Raw genomic sequence first — 24,722 nt, forward strand, 5'->3', positions numbered from 1 at the left:
GGACGGTCCAGACCCCACACGTGGCCTTCCTCAGAACGCCAGGTGTGTGGGGACAGCACAGCCCAGCTGCCCGCCTTCCTCCCACCCAAAGGCACATACCACACGCGGCACACAGACCACAGCCTCTCTAGGAGTGGCCATCTGCAAGGTGCGCTGTCAGAGGACCGGGACACTGTGGACAGTGTGCTGGCTCAGTGGAGCCCGAGACGTATGGCGGGACACGAGGCCCTGCTGTCCCTACATGTCAGGGACACTGGCCCCACAGGCAAGTCGCAGGGCTGCTCAGTTTCTGGTCTGTTTCCCTCACAATGGGCAGGGCAGGCACAAGGAGTTGCCCAGGATAAGGAGTGGCACAGGGGCAGCAGCCGGAGACCGGGGGACCAGCAGCTCCAGGCTGGGACCACCCCAGCACAGCTGGGAGCTGCTGGCTGGCACCTGGCGGGGAAGGAGGGTGGGCAGCCTATGGGCAGAGCAGCAGGGGCAGGGGCAGCCACGGTCCCTGGGGAGGGCCTGGCCCTGCCGTGTGCCAGGGAGGGCGGGCAGCCCCGGGGAAGTAAGGCTGGGCCTCCAGGCCACACCCGAGGCAGCACTGGACACTGAGGTGCAGCTGGGCACAGCAGGCCTCCTCCCTCCACCCCAGAGCAGATGGCGCCTCCTGCTGACCCCGGTGTCCAGATAAGCCGAGGGCAGGTGAGAAGCCGTGCGGGTCCTGGAGTCCACTGTGACCTGCTCTGCTGCGGGCTCCCTGACCTGGGAGTGCAGACTGAGGGGTGCACCACCCCTGTGGGGACCTCCGGAGTTTGTCCCTGCAGGAAGTGGGCTGGGGGCTGGGGGCTGGGGGCTGGGGCTGCTCTCTGGGCACAGCCCGGGCGAGGCTAGGACCAGTGGGCCAGCTTGGCCCCTGCCCCTCCACCTCCCACGGTGACAGCTGTGAGTGTCCCCGCCCTACCAGGAGGTGTGTCATCTCCCAGCTCCACGGTGACGGACTCGGGGACAGAAAGACTGAAGTAGACGGAACCTAGAGCACGCATGTCCTCCCAACGTGCAGCCGTGGCACCACGGTCACCTGGGAGGACGGCCCCAGGCCGGCGGGCGGCTGGATAGCAGGCCCGCAGTGGCTCTCGCCCAGGAGCTCTGGAGGCAGGTGCCTGCGGCCAGGCCCAGAGCCTCCTCGGGAGTCGGCGGAGGGAGGGCCTGGGGGGAGACACCCCTGTGCGGGGCTGGCGAGGAGCCCCCAGCTGGGCAGTGGTGGACCCTGCGCCACATGTCCAGTAAAGGCCGTGTGTCCCCTGACCCCTACCTCCTTCCGGCCAGCTCTGGGCATCGCAGGCCGACCACATGACCACCCCTCGCTGCTCAGAGACCCCAGGCCATGCCCAGGCCTGCAGGACTCACCTGGGCAGGTCCAACCCCTAGTTCACGGGCCTCACCACCTCTTCACCATCCCAGCTGCCAAGCCAGGGTTCTGCCCAGGTCTTCCCGGCAGGAGGCAAGGAGAGGCCTCCCTGCGGCCCAGAGCCCACAGGCGTGCGCCAGACAACCACTGCCCCGTGGCCTGCTGCCACCTCCCACCACAGGCCCGGGCCTTCCTGGCCCTCCAGCCCACACCTCCGGGGCCCCAGGGTGAGGGTCCTCCCCTGAGAGGGGCAGCCAGAAGGCCCTCAGCAAAGGAACCCTGGCCCCCAGCCCAGAGTGGACCTCCCGCAGGTCCACGACTCCCTGAATGGCCACCGAGTGCCTCGTCCAGCAGAAAGGCCCGGCATCTTGACGCAGAGGCACTGCAGCCGTCCATCACGTGGTGTGGTCCCATCTGACACTGCCGCATGGTGAGGGGGACAGCAGCTCTGCCCATGCCTGCACCCCACAGGGACGCCCGGCTTTTCACACCCGACCCCTCTCAGTGCCATGGACGTCCCTCCTTGCTGCAAGCTCCGTGGCTTAGACCCCAGCAGCCCAGGGCACAGCTCAGCCATGGAGAATGGCGTCCTGGATCAGAGGGCGGCAGCACCACACCAGTGAGGCTGGTGGCCAGAGCAGGTCCATGTCCCAATGCCATCTGTCACCTTCTGTCTAACTTTAGGACTTTTTGAGAGAAACTTTAAAATAGAAGCCTGATTCCGAGATTCCGAGATTCCGAGATTCTGAGACAGCGGCAGACGCAAGGAGCCAGTCAGCCGCGCCCACCGCGGGCAGCAAGAAGGCACTTCACAGCCCGCGCTCCCAACTTCAAAGAGCCTTGTTTTCTGGCTCCGGCCATGGCCTTGCAGGCTAAAGGGACACACTGCCCAGACAGGCTCACACGTGGTCACACTCCATTGGGCCCCGACAGCCTGGTGACGAGTCCATTTCATCTTTATCGCTGACCTCAGAGTAAAGACTCGAAGCCTTAACGTTCCTTGGACGCTGGGCTGGCGTCCACTCCTGAAAGCACTTTCCTGCACTTAGGATGCGGGGAGGGGTCTGTTCTCTTAGACCCAGAAGATCCTTCCTTTGTGGCTCGCCTGAGGGACACAGGGAAGGGCGCTGTCCTCCAGGGGACGCTGCGCCGCCTCGGCATGGCTCCCCAACACAGCAAGCCCTGTGCCCAGCCGGGATGCGGGAGCTGCTGCTGCACACAGGCCAGCCTGGGCTCAGAGGGACCTGGGGAGCTGGGCCCCGGCGGCCGCCTCCTGAGGGCAAGACTGGGCAGGAGAGGGCACGGGCCTCGGGTGCCTGTGGGAGCAGGAGGAGCGAGCCGCCTCCAGGACCAGTGTTCTGCAAGGGCAGTGTCCAGGGCAGCCGGGCAGGAGTGAGCCTGCAGGGCAGTCTAGGACACGGCAGGGTCCTGGGGTCACACGAGGGGCCTCCCGGGCCAGGCAGCAGGGGGACCAGGCGGGGCTCTGACCAGGAGTTTTAATCCGGTTCTGACCTACTTTTAAAAAGGAACCTGGCCCCTGGCAAAGAGTGGACGTGGGTGAGCGCTGAAGCAGGACGGGTGGGCCTGGCAGCCGAGGAGGGACAGCAGGACGCGAGGCAAGAGCAGGCAGCTGGACAGGAGCTGGACAGACGGCAGCACGGGAGGACAAGTGCTCCAGAGCACGCAGGCTGATGGGGCAGAACTGGGGACAGGAGGAAGGCCTGTGCCAAGGACCGGGAGGGACCGCTGCAGGACACTAGGTGATGAGCTCAGAAAGGCCCAGAGACAGCAAAGGCTGGGGAAGCAGGTCACGAGAGGGCAGGGCAGGGCAGGAGCAGCCCTGGAGTAGCCATGAGGTGACCACCATGCCGCTGGTCACCACACGCCTCAGTTCATTTTGACTCCCTGGATCTCAGCAGCCGAGGCTCATAAGTGGCCACGTGAAGGACACAGATGCCACCGTTTGCTTCAAGGCCATCAGGGACACCATGCAAGCCATGGTCTTTTTGTGTGTGGTCCCAGGGAACCCAGGATCTCACACGCACAAGGTAAGCTCTACCACCAAGCTACCTCCTCAGCCCATAAGCCATGGCCGTGAGAGCGAAGGCATGCAGTCTGCAACCTGCGCAGCTGTGCACATGGCCATGGTTGTATCAGAGCAGTAACTAGCAGGGTCCAGAGATGGCCCTGCATGAATCTCCACCCGGTCCCAGCAAGCCAGGGCCTTGGACAAGATCCCACCTCTGGTTGTTCAGAGTCTTCTTCACCTGCAAGTCACAGAGGACAGCTCTGGCACACAGCCCAGGTTCACAGGGAAGACCAGTGGGGATGTGCTCGGCACCAGCGGAGGCCACTCGGCTTTAGCTGACCATGTCCTTGGCACCTACCCCACCACATGGCAAAGCCGCAGGTGCCAACAGGGCAGCACCCGGGCCACGCACAGGCCAAGGGGCAGAGCCTGCCAGGACCCCAGTACCCAGGTTCTTCACCAGCTGTGACCCCCCCACTATGGCATGCACACAGCTGCGGCCCACACACCACTAAGGAGAGCCACATGTCACCAAGGAGGTCCACACACCACTAAGGAGGGCCACATGTCACCAAGGAGGCCCCCCACACACACCACTGAGGAGGGCCACATGTCACCAAGGAGGCCCCCACATACCACTGAGGAGGGCCACAGGTCACCAAGGAGGTCCACACACCACTGAGGAGGTCCACAGGTCACCAAGGAGGTACACACACCACTAAGGAGGGCCACAGGTCACCAAGGAGGCCCACACACACCACTGAGGAGGGCCACATGTCACCAAGGAGGCCCCCACATACCACTGAGGAGGGCCACAGGTCACCAAGGAGGTCCACACACCACTGAGGAGGTCCACAGGTCACCAAGGAGGTACACACACACCACTGAGGAGGGCCACATGTCACCAAGGAGGTCCACACACCACTGAGGAGGGCCACATGTCACCAAGGACGTCCACACACCACTGAGGAGGGCCACATGTCACCAAGGAGGCCCCCCCACACAACACTGAGGAGAGCCACATGTCACCAAGGAGGCCCCCACACACCACTGAGGAGGTCCACAGGTCACCAAGGAGGCCCCCACACACCACTGAGAAGGCCCACATGTCACCAAGGAGGCCCCCACACACCACTGAGGAGGGCCACAGGTCACCAAGGAGGCCCACACACACACACCACTGAGGAGGGCCACGTGTCACAAGGAGGCCCCCCCACCAGGGCGGTCCTTCACAGCATACACAGGCCAGACCCACCCAGGGACCACACCTGGGCACCAGTAAGTGCACATCAGCAGGACACCTCAAGGACTGGCCTCCTGCCACGTGTAGCCAGGTCCCAGGGACGCGGCCACTGGAAGTGCCAGCCGTCCCCGCACACTCCTACCCCAGCCAGGTCCCGGGGACGCGGCCACTGGAAGTGCCAGCCGTCCCCGCACACTCCTACCCCAGCTAGGTCCCGGGGACGCAGCCACTAGAGGTGCCAGCCGTCCCCGCACACTTCTGTCCTCTGGTCAGGCTGTGGGAGAATCCCCAAGTGGCCGAACTATGCACAGCAGGTGGTGGCAGCAGGGCCAGTGGTGGTGGCGTGTAAAGAGGCTGGGTCCTAGGGACAGACCCTCAGGGGCCCGTGGAGCGAGCAGGACATCCCAAGCTCAGCTGCACCTTCACCAGGGACCCCCGTGCCCAGCAGCCCACAGGCCAGCAGGAGCTCCCCACTCCTTGAGCACATTTCAGGTTCCCAGAAACGTCACCACCACGAGAAACAGGGAGGATCCAGCCTCAGCGCCACCTGCACCGCAGGCAGCCTCACCACCATGGCTCTGCGTGACACCATTCGTGACATTACACGGCTGCAGTCACACAAGGCAGCATCTTCTGTGAACCTGCTTTTCCTTTGGTGCTGGGGGTTGAACCAGGGCACTTACCGTGGAGCCACATGCCAGCCCTGTTTATTTTGTACCTTGAGTCAGGGTGCCACTAAATTCCTTAGGGCCTCCCTAAGTGGCTGAGCTGGCTTGGAACTTGTGATCCTCCCGCCTCAGCCTCCTGAGCCACAAGGATCCCAGGCATGGGCCACCGTGCCCAGGGAAGTCACATATCATAAAAGAACATCTAGAGGTGGCAGCAGGAGAAATGCCCAGAGAAGCTCCCAGGTCCACACCCAGGTGGACTTCCTGGGCCCTGCATTGGACACCTTGGGGCCCCTGCATTCACACTGTGGGTCCACCCAGCGCTGGGACTGCAGTGACCAGGGTCCCACCTCAAGGTCCACAGCAGTCAGGATCACGCCCCATCAGGCTCCTGGGGACAAGCAGGGCGAGAGGGACAACCTCCAGGCCCAGGTGACACCCGGATCGCAGCACCACAGACTCTGGGTGGGCACAGGGCGGGGGACTGCTTCCCAGCAGACAGCCACTTACGCCTCTATCGACCCCAGGAGCGGAGGGAACCCACCAGGGCAGTGTGACAGCCACTGTCGCTTCAGGGAAGAGGAGAAGGGGCTTCTGCCTCAGCCACCCCCACCAGGGCGAGGAACAGGAGGCGTGACCAGGCCTGAGCCTGCATCCCCAGGGCTTTCCGTCCTTGCCCAGCGCCTCCTGGGGCCTCGAGGAGCACTGGGCCTCCTGCCGGCAAGCTCACGTCACGCACACCACGTCACTCCCCACACACGCCGTGCCACGCCCCACGCACATGGCCCCAGAGCAGGCAGTGGTGGCCCTCGCCCAGCGAGGCAGGGTGGGCTGCCTGTGTCCCCTCGCCCAGAGCTGGGGCCCTCGGTGTCTTTCAGGGAGCTGTGGCCACAGGGAGGCCAGTCTTAAGAGCACTAAAGGAGCTGAAAGAGGGGTGTGGCCAAAGTCGAGCCCGACTCTGGGCACAGTGACATCGGGCCGAGGTGTCCTTCCAGGCGGGCACCCCAGCAAACCAGCAGGCGCCAGGCGAAAGCAGGACAAGACCTTGGGAGGCCTTCATGGGACATTAGGTGACACAGAAACGGCAGGCGGGGCCTTTCTGGTCAAACGCTAGACCCAGCAGTCACAGCTGGGCGTGTCTCTGCTCCCCAAAGTTGGTGACCCCCGTAGATGGCCGGCTACTCCCCTGTCCCCACTTGTGTGGTCCTCAGCCCTACAGGCCACCGAGCTCCCAAGTCGGCAGCACAGGCAGGCCTCATGCTCGATCTCTGGAGGGCACCGCATGGGGGCCACGCGGGGGGGCCACGCAGGGGGGCCACACAGGGGCCCCTCAGCCCTGGCCGACAGGGGGTGATGAGCCCCGGGGCCCGGTGCCCAAGGCCAAGCAGACCTTCGCCCAGCTCAGCCTGCGGAGCCTCCTCGCGGCCGGCACCACCGGCTTTCCTGTCTCCACGCTCTCAGAAGCAGGCACAGCCTCGGTGACGGCCCTCAGAACTCAGGGCTGCAGAAGCCTCCTCGTGGCCGCCTCAGAGAAGGGTGGCAGTAAAACCTCAGCGGCCAGCCTGCCTATCGCCAGGCGGCCGGGGCCCCAGACCAGTGGTGGACGTGGAGCAGACGTCGGCTCCTGGCTTCCACTTACCTCGGCGTGCTCCGACCGGCTGACCCCAGGACGGCCTGCCCGGGCCAGGGGAACCTAGGCGGGCGATCCGCAGCGTCTCCGCAGTCGCACCTTGGGCTGTGCCGGCCGGAAGGCCTCCACTCTGGAAGAGAAAGGCCCAGTCACTGACAGCCCTCCCCAGGGATCGGCCTCCCCAGAGCTGAGCTCATGGGGCCCGCTCCACGAAAGCCCCTTCCCCAGCACGGGCTGCACTGTCCTTTAAGGGGCACACAGTGGCCTGCATCCCTCCTGCCCTCAGCAGGACGTGAACACACATGACCGCCACACGGAGACCTCTGCAGCCAACGGTCCCCAGCATACAGCCACCCAGAGCCCAGGAAGGAAGGAGACTGGGGCCCTCTTGGACATACTGGTCCTCTTCGGCTCAACTGGCCCACACGTGCACACCCGTGTACTTGAGTGCAGACACAGAAACCCACGTGTGCCCCACCCTGCTGGGCCCTGGACGGCCCTCTCCAGCTGGTCTGCTCTGCAGGACAGTGGTTTCCACTGCCCTGCTTCTCAGCAGAGGCTCCTCCCACCTGAGGGGAGGTTCACAGAGATGACGGGTCCCTGCGTGGGACCTGGAGGAGGAGGCCGGGCAGAGGCCAGGAGCACTGGAACACGGTCCGCCCTTAACTACACAGGCTGGGTCAGTCCTCCGAGGGGTGAGGCTGGAGACACTTCCCAGCACCCTTCTGTGCCTTAGGTCCCCAGGGACCCAGACAGGTCCTCTGCCTGTGAGGGCAGATGTGGGCACGCTGACAGCAGGCTCCCTCCCGCTCTGCGCTCGCACCACCACGTCGATGGCCGTATCACAGATGCCTCGCTGGCCCGGGGCCACAGCCTACGTCATTCTGTCCAGTACAGGGGCACCTGTCAAGAGTCCAGGGCTGCTGTCCTCGGGACCCCTTCCCATCTCACCCCCCTCGAGTACCCAGGAAGGCACGAGTGCACATTGCAACAGGACGAAAACAACGGCGCCCTGGTGGCCCACAGATGCTCAGAGCCAGCCCAGAGCAGAGGAAGGGGGGAGGAACGAACCCACCCCTGGTAGGGCAGAGCCACACGGCCGAGCTGGCCAGGTCTGGACCAGAGGCCTGGGCTGGAGAGAAAGTGAGCGCCCGCGGGCTGGGTGGCCAGCAGCCATGCGGCAGGCAGCGTGGCTCTGCACCTCAGCGCCCAGAGAAGCCGTGCTCCTGCTCCCACCTCCTGGTGCCCTCTTCAGGAAGCCACCAGGCCCAGAGGTCAAGCTAGCTGGGCAAGGCCACAGACCCCGCCAGCAGTGCTGGCCAAGGCACTGAAGAAGTCTCAGGGGCCACGAGGAGAACCAAGGAACCCAGTCTCTGGCGGAACTGAGTCCCCAGACACACGGCCACCTCTAGACACAAGGTGATCCTGCTGAAGTCCCAGTCACCACCAGGAGTCAGTCCCTGACCTGCCACCTCGAGCATCACAAAGTGATGGTGTTTGATGTCAGTAAGTTTTGGGATGGGTCAGTAGGCAGCCAGTGCTGGCCAAGACAGAACGGTCACTTCAAACCCTGACAACACAGAATAGGGTACGCTTCAGACATAAGGACCCTGAGTGCACATGAGAGGTGACCAGACGGTAGGTCAGTAAGCCAGTGGGTAGGAGACAGCAAGACCACCCGCCCAGACTGGCGGGGCTGGAGGCAGGTGGCTGGGCCTCGGGGTTTGCATCTTGTCCTTGGTGGGTGGAGCTCTCTGCTCCCTGGCACCACCTCCTGGGCTGCTGTCCCCCTGACTCCTTCTGCCATGACGTTCTGCCTCACCGTGGGCCAGAGCCACCGAGTTGGCCGACCAGGGACTAGACCCCCGAAACCGTGAGCCGAAATGCACTGTCCCCCTCATAGGTTGCTGGTGTCGGTCTCCTGGTGACAGCGGCAAAAGCTGACAAAGCACACATTGAGAACTTCATTCCCAAACCCGTGGCTTCAGTAAGAGGAGCAGGTTCTACACACACGCTCACCTCGGCTTGGTCCAGAAGAAACAGGAGTTGATGGCCCACGCGTGGAAGGACCAGAGTCAGAAACAAGAGCTCCAGCCTGGACGGCTTCACCGAGACCTGGGCCTGACCCCCAGGACGCGCTGAGGCAGGTGGGAAGGCGTGGGCCGGGCGGCGGCAGAGCGCTCCAGCAAGGGTGCAGGCACGTGCAGGGAGAGCCGGAGTGCAGACCAGGCAGGGTGCACGCACACCCATCCATCAGGGCAGCCGCGGGGCCACGCGGGACAGTGCCACCACACCCTCAGGGTGCGTGCTCACTGGGAAACTGGGAGGGACGGGGACCATCCTGTGGAACGCAGGGGAGACCCTGCCTAGCCGGGATGGACAGCAGCTGTCCGCCAGGGGCACGAATGTCACCGTGGGTGCCCAGTCTTCATGTTAGCCTGCTGATGTCCCTGTGGACGTGCAGCAAGACCACTCTCTTCTACACGTGGCCGTGTGGACTTTGGCCCTAGCAACAGCAACGTGCCAGGAAACAGCAGGCACCAGGAAGAGAGGCCACGCCTGCCGCGGCTGGTCCTCCGGGCAGCTCCGCAGGCCGACTGCACCGCCACGCACCAGCGGGTCCACCAGCTGACCACCCACAGCAGTCGCAGCAGAAGAGAGAGGCCCAGGTGGGGAGCCAGAAAGGGCAGAGCAGGGAGGGGCTGGAAAGCCTCGGCGTGAGGCAGGGGCCAGGGCAGAGCCCTGCCCAGCCCTCGGGCCGGGCCACTCCTACAGAAGGGCAGCTAGGAGGAAGAGGCAGTCCAGCAGGAGAGGTTCCTGGTGCCCGTCCCTGTGTACTCGGAGCTCCAGTTAGGAAACGGCGGGTACCGCACATCTCATGGCGTCGAACGCAGTCCTCTCGCTGTTCCCAAGCAGGTGAGACTCCAGTTGGAGAGCGTGAGCGGGAATCCAGGTCAGGAAACCTGGGGGCCTTCTAGGGACCTGGAGTGCCACACGAGACCTCTGGGCAGCAGCTGACCTGTCCCTGGTCCCCTGCATTGTGTTGGAGCAGAGGGATGGAAACGTGTCTTGGGTTGGTTCCACTGAGTAGATTAAACGAATGGTGCGTGCTCAGCCAACGAGCAGCACCCTCCCCTGGGACAGAGGACTGACTGCAGGACGGTCCGCACAGGGTCTCAGCACGCAGCCTCCCGGAGAGCGGCCCGTTTCCCTGCAGTGCGCCTCAGCAGAATTCCCCTGCACACCGCGGCTGTCTTTTGAAGACATGCCTTTGTTCATTTATTTTGGTTCTGGGGAGGGAAGCCAGGCCTCGTGCACGCTAGGCAAGCCTAGACCACTGAGCTGCACCCGGCCTGGGCTCGTCCTTTAAAGCCCACTAGCCACTGTTTATGACCTGAGAGAAGACACTCCCTGAGCTCCCAGCAACCGGAGTCTCCACGGAAGGCACCTGGTGCCGCGCTGGGTCACTGCGACGCAGGGCCTTCACCTGCTGCGTCCTGCTGCGTCCTGACCCGAGGCCTGCTGGGCTGGCTGCACGGCCTCCAGCAGAAGCCACAGGGCAGCGGGGCAGCATGCAGTCCCTGAAGGGCTGGGCTCCCTCCACCACAAACCCCACCCAACAGCAGGTCCCGGGGCGCTGCACACGTTGTGGACCTGGCTACTGCAAAGGCAGGCAGGGCACAAGGCCAAGTCCACCCTGCCCCACCTGCCCAAGCCTGAGGACACGGGGACGGAAGCCCAGGGCTGAGGCCTGCCAAGAAGGGGCACAGCAGGCACCCCACCAGCCCCACCTGGTGTCCACCGAGCCTGGACTCTCAGGGAAGGCAGCCCTGACGGGGGGCAAGCAGGGAGGGCCCTGCACGTGGTCACTACAGCCCTCCCCTAGGTCACGGGTCATGGTCACATGGCTGGTACCCAGCAGTGCCCAACTGTACCTCCTTGAACAGCGGCACAGACGGCCAGCAGAGAAAAGCCATGTCCTCTCTGGAGAATCACAGAAGTCCCTGTCCAAGGAAAATGAGCAGCTCAGGCCAGGAGGATTGTCCCACGGGCCGTGAGGACAGGAGGATGAGCCAGTACCAACAGGACGTGTGAGAGACAGCAGGGCCAGCTGGCCACCCACCCGCACACAGAAGCAAAAGCTCGCAGAGACAGTCGCAGTGGGACCAGTAACTGGCATCTCCGTCTCAGGGGTCACTGCAGCTTTGGCTTCCTCCACACTTGGCCCTCTCAGGGTGCCTCCAGGACTCCACCCTACTGCGGTTTGCCGCCTCCCAGGCCTTCTTCCTTTGAAATCTTGGTGGGCGCCTCCTTGACCCCCAGCTCCAGCATCCTGCAGAACCAGCCCCACATGGCTGACACCAAGTCGGCTGCCATCTGCAGCACTGGCCAGGCCTCCAGGACCCTGGCTGCAGAGCCTCTGAGGGCCTGGCTGAGCACACTGAAAAGCTTCCTAGGTCCCCTTGTGCAAGAATTGTGCCCCGCTGGTCTCTTCTCAAGATCATGTCACCTTTACTCCTTTAAGCCTGAGACAGGTGTGGTCTGGCCAGCTCCTGAGATGCCCTCAAGCCATCTTTCTTACTGTTTCTGGGCAAAGCCTTTAGCATTTTAGTGGCCTAATGTCTTTAACAACTGCAGCTTCCTTGGGCCCAGTTTTACTCCTGAGACCAGCAAGCAGAGATTCAAGTGCGCGTTTTTTAAATCTTTCTGCTCTGCTTTCTGCTCCTGATTATCACAATTAATTTGGCTAAAAGCTGCCAGCAATATCCATGCCACTGCCTGAATGCTATGCTGCCTAGAAATTTCCTCCACCAGATAAAGGAATCCGTTGTTTTTAAACCCAGCCTCACAGAAAGTCTCAAGAGACAAGCCAATCAACTTCTCAGCCAGAACAGAACACGAAGGGCCTCTAGTCCATTTACCAACAGTGTCCTCCTTTTCCTCTAAACCCTCTTGAGCCCTGTCTTCGCTGCCCACGGTCCTGTTAGCATTCTGGTCCTCTGAGCTCCCACCAGAATCAGCCAGTAGCTTAAACAATCTAAAGCATTTCCAGCTTGCACTGCTAAACATCTCAAATTCCTGCCACCAATTCCAAAAAGCTCCAAAAAAATTCTGGAGCCAAGGCTCAGAGCGCTTGCCTGGCATGCATGAGGCACTGGGTTTGATCCCTGGCACCACATAACAATAAAAAATAAAATAAAGGTATTGTGTCCAGGGCTGGGGATGTGGCTCAAGCAGTAGCGCGCTCGCCTGGCATGCACGCGGCGCTGGGTTCGATCCTCAGCACCACATAAATAAAGATGTTGTGCCCACCGAAAACTAAAAAACAAATATTAAAAAGTTCTCTCTCTCTCTCTCTCTCTCTCTTAAAAAAAAAAAAAAGAAAGATATTGTGTCCATCTACAACTAAAAAAAAAAAATTTCTGATCCACGCGGTCGGCAACGACGCCCTCCTGGTACCAACGTCTGTCTTGGTCAGCTGTTTTGCTGCTGCACCTGAAAGACCTGAAAAAAATGGCTGCAGAGGGGGAGAGGTTGGTTTAGGGCCTCGCGGTCTCAGAGGCCTCAATTAACAGACAGCAGGCTCCTTTCCCCGGGGCTCCAAGTGAGGCAGGGTGGCATGGCAGAAGAGTGAGCGGAGGGAAACAGCTCACCTGACGGCCAGAAGCAGACAGTCCACCTGCCCGATCCCGACATATAGGCCGTGGCCACGCCCCCGTGCCCCCTCCTCAGCCACGGCCCTGCCTGCAGTCACCAGGTAACCCCAGGAGGAAGGAGTTCACTGACCAGGTTAGTGTTAGAGCCCAGTCGCTTCTCCTCCACGCCTTCCCGCCCTGTCTCACACGTGACTTCATCCAAACCACAACCAAGGACGAGGGGCCACAGAGCAGAACAAAGTGCCCCTGGAGGGCTCAGCACCAGGACCAGGGCAGTGGCGCGGGGGATGCCAGCGTGGAATCGCACGCACGCACCCTCTCACCAACCACAACCAGTGGCCACCAGCTCCTGCCGCAAGCACCCCAAGGGCGTTCCAGAAGGCTTCTCTTAGGAAGAGACACCAGACAGACGTAGCCTCAATGACACCCTGTCGGCCTCATACAACAAACTGGAGGGTCTCCTCAGAAAGGGCCCTGCACCCATGGAAAACACCTAAAACCAGCAAACGGAACGGAGGCTGGTAAAACGAACACAGATGTTTTCTAATAATGAAAACACGGGCCACGGGCAGCGCCTGTCCACACGCCTGGCCTTGGGCAGGCCGAGAAGAGGAGCAGCAGAGCTGGGGACACGTGGGGACATATCCTCAAAACAGAGCCAAGGGGGAGGCAGGAGCAGGTGCTGGCCTCCGTCCACGGAGGCGTGGGGCACCCTCCCTCTGCCGGCACGTGTGGTCCTGATGGAGGAGGGCTGAGATGGGCTCTGGGGGCCCAGGAGCACCACACAGCAGGTGCTGGCCTGGCCTTCCTCGCACGCCCTGGGGCATCTGTCCAGTGGAAGCAAGCATGGCCTTGCCCAGATGCTCAAAGGAGCCCATCACCTGCCCCTGCCCAGGGAGGGTGGTGCACTCTGCCCACAGCCTGGAGGTGACCCCAGCCAGCCTCTCGGGGGCTGACCTGCAACATGGCAACCAGGGGCTGGTGGGTGGGTGGCGGGTAGGGGAAGCCTGCTGGCAGGAGCACAGGAAGGACCTTCAGCTTCCTGTCTGCGCCTCGACACCCTGGGAAACAACAGGAAATACCTCCTGCGCTTGAAAGGAAGCCAATGGGCACCTAGGTTCCAGAACCTCCAGGGAACCCGTTTGGACCGATCCAAGAGCCCCCAGACACACACACCAGGACCTTGGGAGCAGACACTGGGAGGCTGAGAACCAGCGCCAGCGCATGGGCAGAGCGGCAGGACCCTAAAGACATGGGTGCCGTGAGCGTGCGCCCCTGACTAGCCAGGGTTCGTGACACTGGCTCCAGTGAGACCCGCACCGTGGGCAGTGTGCGAGCTGCCACCCTGACGCCAAGCCTGTGGAGGAGCGGAGTCTGACGAGGGGCGGAAGCAGCCTGAGTGCTTCAGATCTCAGGACCTAGGTCTAAGCACCGCCTCCCCACGGCCAAGCCCAGGAGGTGGGAGCAGGAGCAGGACGGTGGAGCAGCGGGCAGGAGGGGTCTCCAACCCACTTCACACGCGCTCTGCTGACAGCCGAGAGAGGAGGGCAAGTCCAAACCCCTAGGCTGGCCACCTCCAGGTGGAGCAGACACTGCTGGCCACCAGAAGCTGGTCCCCTGCCCCTCCCTGCAGCTGACAAGGCAGGAGGCTCAGCACTTGCTCATGAGGGACCCAGTGACTTGGGAGCAGGGGACACATGCCCACAAAAGACCACACTGCTTGTTCTAGTCAGGTCAAAGCTGATGTCCACTCGGTCCAGCAGCCAGCATGTCAGATGTTGCACAGGACAGCGCGACCCTGGTTACGCCAGGGCTGGAAGCCCAGCTTGAGATCACAGCGTGCACCTGCTAGCTCTGGGGCCACACTCAGCCCGGGTGTCTGGGCCTTCCTCCTGTGAGAGCGTTTGGAGTGCCCACCTCAGAGGTGCTGGAGGGACACCAGGCGGAGATCAGCATAGCTCTACGGAAGGACCACCAGAGATGTCTGTTACCCCTGGAGCAGCAACAACCTCAGCCTGCTGTAACCTGCCAACTCCTGCACCCAGGAGAGAGCCAGGCACCCACGGGCAGGTATCGGCTCACTAGCCCACCTTTGCTTCAGTGCAATCACTCCTTTGAAAGAACGTGCATCCAGTGCAGAGGCACACTCCTATATAATCTCAGCGGCTTGGAAGATGAGGCAGGAGATTTGTGAGTTCAAAGCCAGCCTCAGCAATGGCGCGGCGCTAAGCAACCCAGTTAGACGCTGTCTCTAAATAATAAAGTACAAAATAGGGCTGGGGATGTGGCTCAGCGGTCAAGTGCCCATGTTCTATCTCTTGTACCCCCCACCCCACAAAAAAGAAAGAACAGTCAGCTCGAGTCCTCCTCCATTAAACCACGCGCACCGAGCCTGCCCAGCATGCTCCACTGCCCAATGTCCCACCTCCATCCCCGGAGCATGCTGTCCTGGTTATCTGGTCTCGTGGGAAAGAGTGAGAAATGGGTCTGGTGGCGGTGAGTCCTGGGCTGTGGCGTGAGCCCGCCCGGCAGCCATGTGGTGAGAGGCCACACCTCCCTCCTGTGATTGCTCCCGTGTTGGCCCTGCCAGGCCCCAGGGTGGGACCAACAAAACCTGCCAGCATCCTGGACCCAACCCTGCCTGCTACCAGAAGGTGCCAAGGAAGCAGCTTTCCCTGGGTCGGTGACTGACAGGGCCCAGGGTGCATCCACGGTCATGTGTCCACCATCCGGTCACCGTCAGTGCTTGATTTCTGAGAGAACCCAGTGCTCAGCGCATGCTCGCAGCACCTTCTCCATCCCAGCCAGTCTGCCTCTGCGGGCCTTTCCTGTGCTCCTGTGAGAACGTGTGCGGTGCGCTCACGCAGCCGGGCAGCAGCGACGTCCAGCCTAAAGATCCAGAGAGTAGCCATGCCGAAGTCCTTTCCTTCATGGCCACAGGGCTGCGGCCATGTGGCTGCATCCCAACAGCTCCTCAGTGATCCACACAGGCACAGCAGGCAGCATGGCTTCCACTCCCACCCAGAGCCTGTCAACCCGGGCCCTTCCCTGGCCCTCCTGCAAGCCAAGGCTGCCCAGGCGCCTGCCTCCAGTGCCTTTCAGAGCAGAGAGCAAAGGTCAAGGATAGACATGAAAGTTCAGCTCTTACAAAATGCTTATAAAACTTAGTATCCCAGCTTACTCCACAAATAGCCCCAGGGAGACCTGGGAACAGGTGGACAGTTAGGCTGAGCACTGCCTCCGGGCCTCAGGGCCTCTCGTGCCCCCAGGGCTGCAGCACCAGGACACATGGGGCCCAGGAGTCCCAGCAAGCCCCCCCATCCTGTCCTCCCAGGGACCAAGTGACCTTTGGGCATTCCTTGGGACCATGCCCTGTTCTGTCCAGAACTTGCCATGTCCCACATGTCACCTTCACTCTTCAAAGTGTCCCTGTTCAGCACCTACTTGTGACACAAGCCCATGTCTTCCCAATGGAGGCGAGAGCTGAGGTGGGCAGAGGCTCTGGCTTCTCACACCAGGGCAGGTGGACCAGGATGAGGTGGTGGCTGGCCCTGGCCCACCCTTTATGTCCACCAGCTGCACTCACAGAATCAGAACCTGCCCTGCAGCTCCACTCAGGAGGACCTGGGCCAAGACCCAGCCCAGCAGCAAGGCCTGACCCAGCCTGGAAAGGCCACCAAGGCCCAGAGGAGAGGAGGGCTCCCCAAGGCCCCAGGGGACACCCAGTGACTCCCACATGTCTGTGACACGAGGTGTCAGCCTTTCCAGACTGCATGTGGCCTGCGATCCCAGGAAGGACACCAGCCGGAACTCAGAAACTCAGATGGTGGACACAGGCAGCGCCCTGCCCCAACCTCCCACCACAGGAGCTGCGGCTGGACATGGCACCATCTCGAGTCCACTGGGAGGGCCCTGGAGGACTTCGAGACCCTGCCTCCGAACAGAGAGAGAAGTCCAAGCGTTCACTGGACCTCTCTAGGAAGTTCCAGAGCTCACCAGCGTCAGGGAAGGGGAAGGGCACCTGCTGGTCGCCCCAGCACCCAGCAGACACTCCCGGGTCCTGCCCAGGGCCATGGGGGAGCACCCTCTGGAGCCGCCTCCCCTGACTCCCACACAGTCCTCAGCAACACCCGCGCTCCTGGACCCCAGCACGAGCCCCGCACCCCTGACTGCCCATGACTGGACACCACCAGCCACCCTCAGCAGGGGGGACCAGCACGAGCGGCTCAGCCCAGAGGACCGGCTCAGTGCCCACCCCACGCTGAGCTCAAGAAGACACTCGGCTGCACCCGCACCAGGGCAGGCTAGGGACGTGGGGGGCAGGGGTGCTGGGCGGGGCATGGCTACAGGTGGACCTCACACACTGGCCCCACCGGAGCACGGCACACCAAGAGCACACCCTGCGGTGAAGCCCGGGCTTCAGGGGGAGATGATGTGCTGTGGCCGTCCATCAACTGTGACAAACTGTGGGAAACAGGTCCAAACCAGCTTGTCCCACTCAACCCCACACAACTCCCGATTCCCAACGAGGCCTCCTCAGCTGCAAGCCAGCAGCTCTGCAGTGGACACCAGCCAGGTGTCCACTGGCTCCACTCAGTTCTGATGCCATCTATCTGGACGGAGTGTCAGTTCCACGGGCTGCAGGGTCGGAGGCCGGTTAGGGTTAGGGTCAGCGTTAGGGAGTCCCAGGCCCCTGCTGAGCTCCAGAACTCAGGGAAACAACTGCACTGACCAGTGGACCACCAGGACATGCAGAGAGGCACAGGAAGGGTGAGGAGGGACAGCGTGCTGCCCAGAACCCCAGCCCTGCCCCAGAGTAGGATGGCTAATGGACTCGGGGAGCGCAGCAGGCCTGCTTCCCCCTCCCTCCAGCGCTGCCCGAGGGCACGGCAGGAGCCCTCTGTACTACCAGATGGCAGTGCCCTGCAGGGCTTATCATAGGCCTGGCAGGACCAGGAAGAGGCCGCCCTCAGGGAGGGAGTGATGAGCCAAGGATGGGGTGAGAGCCAGCACCCCGCATCTTAACACCCCATGTGTCCCCCGGTGGGTGACAGGGGAGGAGGCTGACATGGTGGGGCCCAGGGGCAGACGGTAATTCTCTGTACCTTCTGCTCAATTCTGCTGTGGACCCAAAACTGCTCAAAAAAATAAAGTCTAAGTCAGGCATGAAGGCACACACCTGTGATCCCAGCAGCCAGGGAGGCTGAGGCAGGAGGATCGCAAGTTCAGAACCAGCCTCAGCAACTTATCAAGGCCCTGTCTCAAAATAAAAAACAAGCCAGGGGTGTGGCTCAGTGACAAGGTGCCCTAGGCTTAATCCTAACAGGCACAGCTTCAGGCCAGGAGGCAGCACATGCCCAAGTGACCCTGCTGCCAGAAGGCCAGAGACCAATATGGCCCTGGCAGGACTCCACCCAGCGGGGAGCCTGAAGCAGGAGGGTGTCATGTGGCCCGTGTCCCAGGACTCAGCCAGGCAGGGAACAGGAATGGAGCTGCTCTGAGCTCTGGTGCCAGGGGGCAGGCACTTGCCAGCAGCAGGGTGGCACGGTGGGCTTGGGCAGTCTGCTGCGAGGTGGAGGGTGGAGGACAGCCAGGGCAGGAAGGGTGAGGGGCTGCCCCAGGAAAGCGAGGCGCTGGCCGCAGCTCGCCAGCGTTGGGAAGCGTGGTCTGTGGCAGCAGAAGCCATCTGTGGGACGACCCGTCCATGTGGGGGCCCTGGACACGGCTAGACGGGGACTGGTCGAGCCAGAGCGCCCGGAGACGCGAGAGCTGCCAGACACCAGCAGCTGCCCGAGGGCCAGGACTGCAAGGGGCTGACGAGGCCCAAATGAATGTCCTCCAACTGCCCTGGCAACTGTCCTGCTCGTCCCAGGAGCTGCGGTTCCCGCCCACAGCCTGTCAGCTCAGCTCCTGAGGGGACAGAGCAGATGGACAGCTCCTCGTGGCCAGCACCACAGGTTCCGAGGCCTGAAGACACAGCTGTCCTTGGCGGCCACCAGCGCTGCTTGCCAACCAGCCGGAAACAAGGAGATGACAACCAGGGCACAGAGTGACAGGAACACATCCAGTCGGCCTCAGGGCAGGAGCCGAGCTCCCTGGGCTCACCAGCCAGGGAGAAAGTGGCCCAGAGGAAGGTCTCAAACCCCCTTTCTTCTCAGAATCCAGAATTGACGAGGTCAGTGAGAACCAGCTCCTGCAGCCGGAGGGCGGGGCTGAAGGCACAAGAGGGCACCCCTCACACCTGACCTCCCAGGGCTCCCGGGGCCAGGGCACCCCTCACACCTGACCTCCCAGGGCTCCCGGGGCCAGGGCACCCCTCACACCTGACCTCCCAGGGCTCCCGGGGCCGGGGCACCCCTCACACCTGACCTCCCAGGGCTCCGGGGGCGGGGGCACCCCTCACACCTGACCTCCCAGGCACAAGCCCTTGAGGGCGGGAAGAAAAGACCGCAGCAGTGTGCAGCCTGGAACCCCAGGGATCAGCCCTTCCAGGGAGCTCCTGCCCCGGGCAGCCAGGGAGCCAGGCGCAGGTCTGCTGGCCGTGCCTCACCAGGGGGAGTGGGCTTTCCTATCCATGGAACTGAGCACTCGGGGGCTCAGCCAAACGCTGGCTCAGCACTCAACTTCAGAGAACCAAGAGTTGGCTCAAAACCCTAGGGAGCGTCCAGCACAAGTCCCCGTCCACACCTGCTGATAGTCCCCAGGTGGGGATGGAGCTGTAAGGACAGCCAGCCTCCAGGTGGACATGCACAGGTGATGGGACATGCACAGAGCAGATGGGAAACTGCTCCCAGGACATTCAACAAAGGAGCTGGCAACAAGCCAGCAGTGTCCCAGGAACGTGGCAGGGGCACTCCTAGGGCACAGAGGGTGGAGAGTGGTGCAGACGTTCCTGCCCCGGCCCGGCCTTGGCTGGCCGTCCTCAGGCGGGAGCGGAGCAGTGCCCACAGGCCTCCTCCTTGCAAAGTGCCACCTCCGGCCAGCTGCACGTCTGGCCTGCCGAGAGCCCTGCAGCCCTACGGAAGGCAGCAGCGCGGAAGCCCTGGAGGAACGACGTCCAGGCCTGGGGGTGGGCGGGGTCGGGGAGCGTGGCAGCTGGAGCCAGCCGCAGGACAAGTGGGCAGAGGGCGTCCAGCAGCTCAGGCGGGCGTACAGGTGCGTAGAGCTCGGCGCAAACGCCGGCCCACAGGCGAGCAGCGGCCGGGCTGTGCGCGCAGAGCGCAGAGAGCGCAGACGGGCCACGCCCCCACAGCCAGGACCGCAGGCGGCCGGCTCCGCCCACCAGCCCCCCTCCCCGGCCCGTGCGCTGTCCCTTGCGGTCTTCTGCCCATTTCCCACAGGATTCGGGGTTTTCCCCTGAACTACACACTGACACGCACGGTGCGGAGATTCCTCATGACGGGTGTTTTGTCCTGATGGCGCTCACAGGATGGTGGGGTTGGGTTCTGGTTGAGGACATTTTTGCTGCCGGGTCTTCTACTGCACCCGAGTCCCGCCATCCTTCCTTCCTCAAACCTGACCTGAGCCACACGTTCTGAAGGCCCCACCCCCGGCCCACTGGGAGCCCCGTCCAGGGAGTATGACATGGACCCATAGTGCTCCGCTTCTCAGAAGCCCACCCGATCCAGCGACGTGCGACCCCACCTTTGTCCCACCCTGGATCTCCACCTGAGCCAGGTACAGGGCTGGACTCTCAGCGTCCGCCTGTGCACACCACCATCAGTCATTGCTCAGGAGGGACATCCTGAGACGGCACGCTGTGGACACCCAGGGCTTGCTCCAGACAGCTGGGTGCCGCTGGGTGGGCACCCTGATGGGATGTCTGTGCAGTCTGCTGTGACCCGCCGTCACCAGGCAGTATGTGGCTGCCTCTCCCCAGGTTGGCCAAGTGCTGTGGAATATGGGGGACCAGCCACCCAGGTGGGCCGTCCTTCCCTAAGCTTCCAGTCGGCCACGTGCTTGGCTTCTTGTTTCAGTTCTGGGACCAACACACCCCCACCCCAGTGCCCTCGTGGCTTTCCTGCCCCCAGGCCTCACGTCACCCTGCAGACCACTCGGACAGGGACCGGACCCCGAGTCCTCTGCCCTGTGGCCGCTGTACCATTTCCTCCACCGGGGCTTTGGCAGCTGGTGTCCTCCATTCCCAGCACTGTGTCCACCACTGCGATGGCCAGCGGGGCGTCCCTTCTCTAACATCTTCTGCCTCTCTTTGCACACGTGAAAGTCACTACCGATGCCTGCAGGGACCCTCGTCATCTGCCTTCTGCATCATGACACCCTGGGGTGAGCGACCCACAGCTGCCAGCCGCAGTGCTCAGGGCTGTGCCCGTTCCCGGGCACCATGCCAATGGAGGTGGTCTGGCCCCTTTCCCACATCTGGCACCTGTATTCCCTGTCCTGTACTGACCTGGCCAGTGGGGACATCAGGACACCCAGGGGAAAGGAACCAGCAGCCCCAACGTGGACCCTGTGGCTCTCCGAGCCCCGCAACACCTTCTCTCCCTGGGCCGCTGGTGGCCTCCGTGGGGACGGATTCAGGGAGGAAGCGAGATTTCCTATGCACAGCTGCTGACTGGCGCTGCAGCCCTGAAGGCTGGATGCTGGGGCCTCTGGTGTCCCTCAGCAGAATGGACATGAGGGGACGTGGTTCTGGACTTCTCAGCTGCCACAGTCCTCCAGGGACCACAGCCTACCTCGCCTCCGACCCCACGCAGCATCTTCATCAGGACATGGTCCCTGTCACCTGTGCACCACCCCGGGACCCCAGCCTGTCAGACTGTACCGAGCTTGTTCATGAAAGTGATGTCACCATGATTTTGAGAGTCACTAGGAAAATACGCTTTTTATCAATTTGTCATTTTGATGAATCCCCAAGTCACCCACTGTGGGGACAGTAAAGAGCACAGCAAGGGCACCAGGCTTGCAGCTCCCTTTACTCCCCGCGGATCTGGGAAGTAGACCTGCAGGTGACCCAGCCCTCGGACTGTGCACTTCCTCTGTCCCCAGGTCAAGCACTGAGCAGGGATGGCCACTCCAGACGCAAGCTGGTGAAGGCACAGCTCGCCCTTACCACACCAGGTCTCAGCATGACCACCTTCAACCGGCGCTCCACAGGAGCTTGCTGTCCCCGGCCAGGGCTTCAAACCCAGCAGGCAACACAGCCCCGAGCAGGGCACAGCACCAACCTCCCTGGAGCTAAGGAGACCGCCCCAGGGCACTCCAGCCACAAGGGGGGTCACGGAGAAGCTGCTGTGGGAAAGCAAAGGAGGAGAGCAACCCCTGGGAAGCTGGGTCCCCTCGGAACGCCCGAGAGCCCAGGGGTGTCCCCAGCAACCCGCTGGCCGCCACCAGCCGGACACAGCCATCTCCCTCGACCATGGTTTCCCAGCACCATCAAAACAGGCCACAGTGAAGAGCCGATTCAGTCTGACTCCTAGACAGGGCAGGTCAACAAGCAGGGTAGTGGCCAGGGCAAGGAGGGCAGCAAGCCCCCCACAGACGGGAGGCCACGCTTCCAGCCTCGTCTCCCACAGCCCTGGCGCAGGTCCACAAAGGACACTGCTCAGAACGGCCCAGCCTCCCCGCTGCTTCACTGCCCTCGGATCCCATTATCCACGGTCAGCCCCAGCCTGACAGCGACGTTCCAGAACCAGCAGTTGGTAAGTGCTGAACTATGCCCTTCCCAATGGCAGAAGCAACCGTGTACCTGGGAGGTGGATCGCCCCTGTCCAGCACATTCATGCTGTGCGTCTGCCCAGCTGGTCACCTGGGGGCCCTCTGGGTTGTAACTGTCCCAACACTGCAGGCTCCCTCAGGTGAGCCTCACATGGCAGCCTGGCTGCACATCAGTGCTTCCTCCCACGAGGTGTCCTGTCCTCCAGCATCGTCATAAGGCCCGAGCAAGCAGACACTCGGAGCCCAGACGCGTGCGCACAACTCGCATTGCAGTGTGCTGCTCACGCTGCCCGTGCAGCAGGTCCCACTGTCCACCCTCTGCACCTGCTCAAGAATCAGGCTCCATCCCAGATGTCGGTGTAGAAGGAGAGCTCAGGTAGGGGTCATGCTTGGTCCCAGGCCCCAGGACCTCCGGGAAGGCTCCCTGTAAGGGAGGGACCAGTCTGCACTGCCGGAAGCAGACCTCCTGGGGAGCACCATGGCCACAGGGTGTCCCAGAGCTCTGGTCTTGGCAGTGCTTCTGGGGCTGGCTCTGGCAGGCTCTCCCGTTTAAAATATGATCAATTAACTGCGATCTGAGAACCTGCATGGCCGAGAGGGAACAGATGGGGACCAGTGAAGAGCAGTTCAGGAAAGGAGAGCAACAGGCCTCCCATCTCTTCCGTCACCTTCTAAAGGCCAGAAAGAAACCCCAGCTCCTCTAAAAACCATAAACCACACTGTCAAACCCTAAAACACAAAGGATCAATGACACACTCAGAACTTAACAGAAGAGTCTCTTGGGAGGCCAGTCCTAGACACTGCTGGCCTCCACGGTGCCACCAGGGGAGTTTAACCAGCCCTGCATGGCAACTCGGCCTCAGGATTTGGGCATCTCATCCGGAGGCACCCTGCCCAAGGGACAAAGCAGACTTTCTGTTCTTGTCACTAAGTCGAGACCCTCTTTGCAGTCAGCACGCCCCCAAAGAGCTCCAGGCACCCGTGGAGCTGGGGCCCAAGTGAAGACCTGGGGGCAGTAGGGTAGGTCACCGGGACAGCAGGCAGCAGACCCAGGGCCTGTGCACAAGCAGCCAGGGAAGGTCCTGCTGGCTACAGTTCTCCTGGCCACTCGACACACCCTGCTCTAGGTGTCCCCTGCAACACCACGTCTGTCTGACTCCACCAAGACAGACACCGGACCTCACAAGAGCTGCCACCTGTACAACAGGAATGACATCTGAAACCTCTGCGGCCCCTCCTGACAAGCCCCCAGTCCCCCCCGTCTGTACCCACACCTCTGTTTCTACCAGTAGGGCCCATCCTTCCCCTGACCCCCATACGTCCCAAGTTGCCTTGCACGGCCTTGGCCACGCAGCCTCAGATGGCCTGGGGTGGCCCTGAGTGTCTCTGGTGGTCAGCTTGGGTTTATGGGGTACATTGGGGTCACAGGCACTTCCATGAAGGGTGAGGTGCTGTCCATGGCCAAGGGCTTGAGCAGCGTGGACTTGGGAGTCTGCCCGTGCAGCAGGTCCCACAAAGGAGCCGGCCAGGAAGGAGGCTGCCCATGTTCGACAGGTCTGGGGGCTGGGCCAGCAGTGAGCCATGGGGTGCTTCTGAGCACTCTCACTGGCAGGCATGGGCTCCCCGTGTTTCCCGTCCAGACTTGGCACAGGTGTGTCTCCAAGGAGCCCAGATCCTTTATATGGAGTATGTAGGTACTCAGCACCTTTGTGCTACCTTGGACTCATCCCCTTCCTTTTAACAGCCCCCCAAATGTTCTGAGGAAATGACCTCCCCCGACATGGACTGGGTGGGTCTGTTACAGGGAGTGGGACTGGGAAGAGCCTGAACTGCCTTCACAATTCTTTCCAAGACATCAACACTTATCTCACGTGCTGTGTGGGTAACAGCAGAGACGACTTACAAGTGAGGAGACTGAAGCCAGATTTAAAGTTAGGTAGTCAGTGTAGTTAGGTCAATCGGGACTAATAGGGAGTGAGACCTAAAATGGAGGCCATGCTGAGAATGGATTTCCGGAAAAGCTGAGCAACTCTCGGAATGTTAATGAAGCCCAGGAAACAGCCCCAACAGACTTGAAGACAGCCCATCCCAAAGAAATGTTAGTGAACAGCAAACTTAACTCGGAAGTGCCCAGATTACTTGTTTGGCCCACCTGTGTCCCAACCCTTCCCACCTGCATTCCATCACCAAAAACTATAAAAAGGGGAACGTTTGCCCTTCCACGGATTCCACCTCTTGGGTCCCCTTCTTCCTCCAGGAGAAGTCTTTTCTGCTGTCCTTTAATAAACTTCTAATTTTCCACTCTGACCTTGCCTCGGCGTGCTTCTCTGGTGTGATTCTTCAACATTGGGGAAGCCAGGACTGGTCACCGGTCAACAGCGGTAACAAGATGACACTGAAGGTTCTGATTTACGCAAGACACGC

At 62.0% G+C, this 24,722-nt stretch overlaps 1 protein-coding gene across 7 annotated transcripts in view; it reads right to left on the reverse strand.

Moving 5' to 3' along the window:
* The window catches only part of Adarb1 (adenosine deaminase RNA specific B1), a 100,239-nt gene that overhangs the window by 57,408 nt on the left and 18,109 nt on the right, over window positions 1-24,722 (reverse strand). The window contains exons 1-2 of one of the 7 annotated variants that reach the window (XM_071614968.1): window positions 8,986-10,214; window positions 6,976-7,096 (exon numbers count right to left, since the gene is read on the reverse strand). In XM_071614968.1, the coding sequence (XP_071471069.1) occupies window positions 6,976-7,096; window positions 8,986-9,216 (352 nt within the window). In that variant the 5' untranslated portion in view covers window positions 9,217-10,214. Of the gene's footprint in view, window positions 1-6,975; window positions 7,097-8,985; window positions 10,241-24,722 lie in introns of those variants that run through there. The other 6 variants (XM_071614970.1, XM_071614969.1, XM_071614971.1 and 3 more) reach the window with 6 other exon arrangements.

This window comes from Marmota flaviventris, chromosome 8, assembly GCF_047511675.1.
Source record: "Marmota flaviventris isolate mMarFla1 chromosome 8, mMarFla1.hap1, whole genome shotgun sequence".
NCBI lineage: Eukaryota > Metazoa > Chordata > Mammalia > Rodentia > Sciuridae > Marmota > Marmota flaviventris.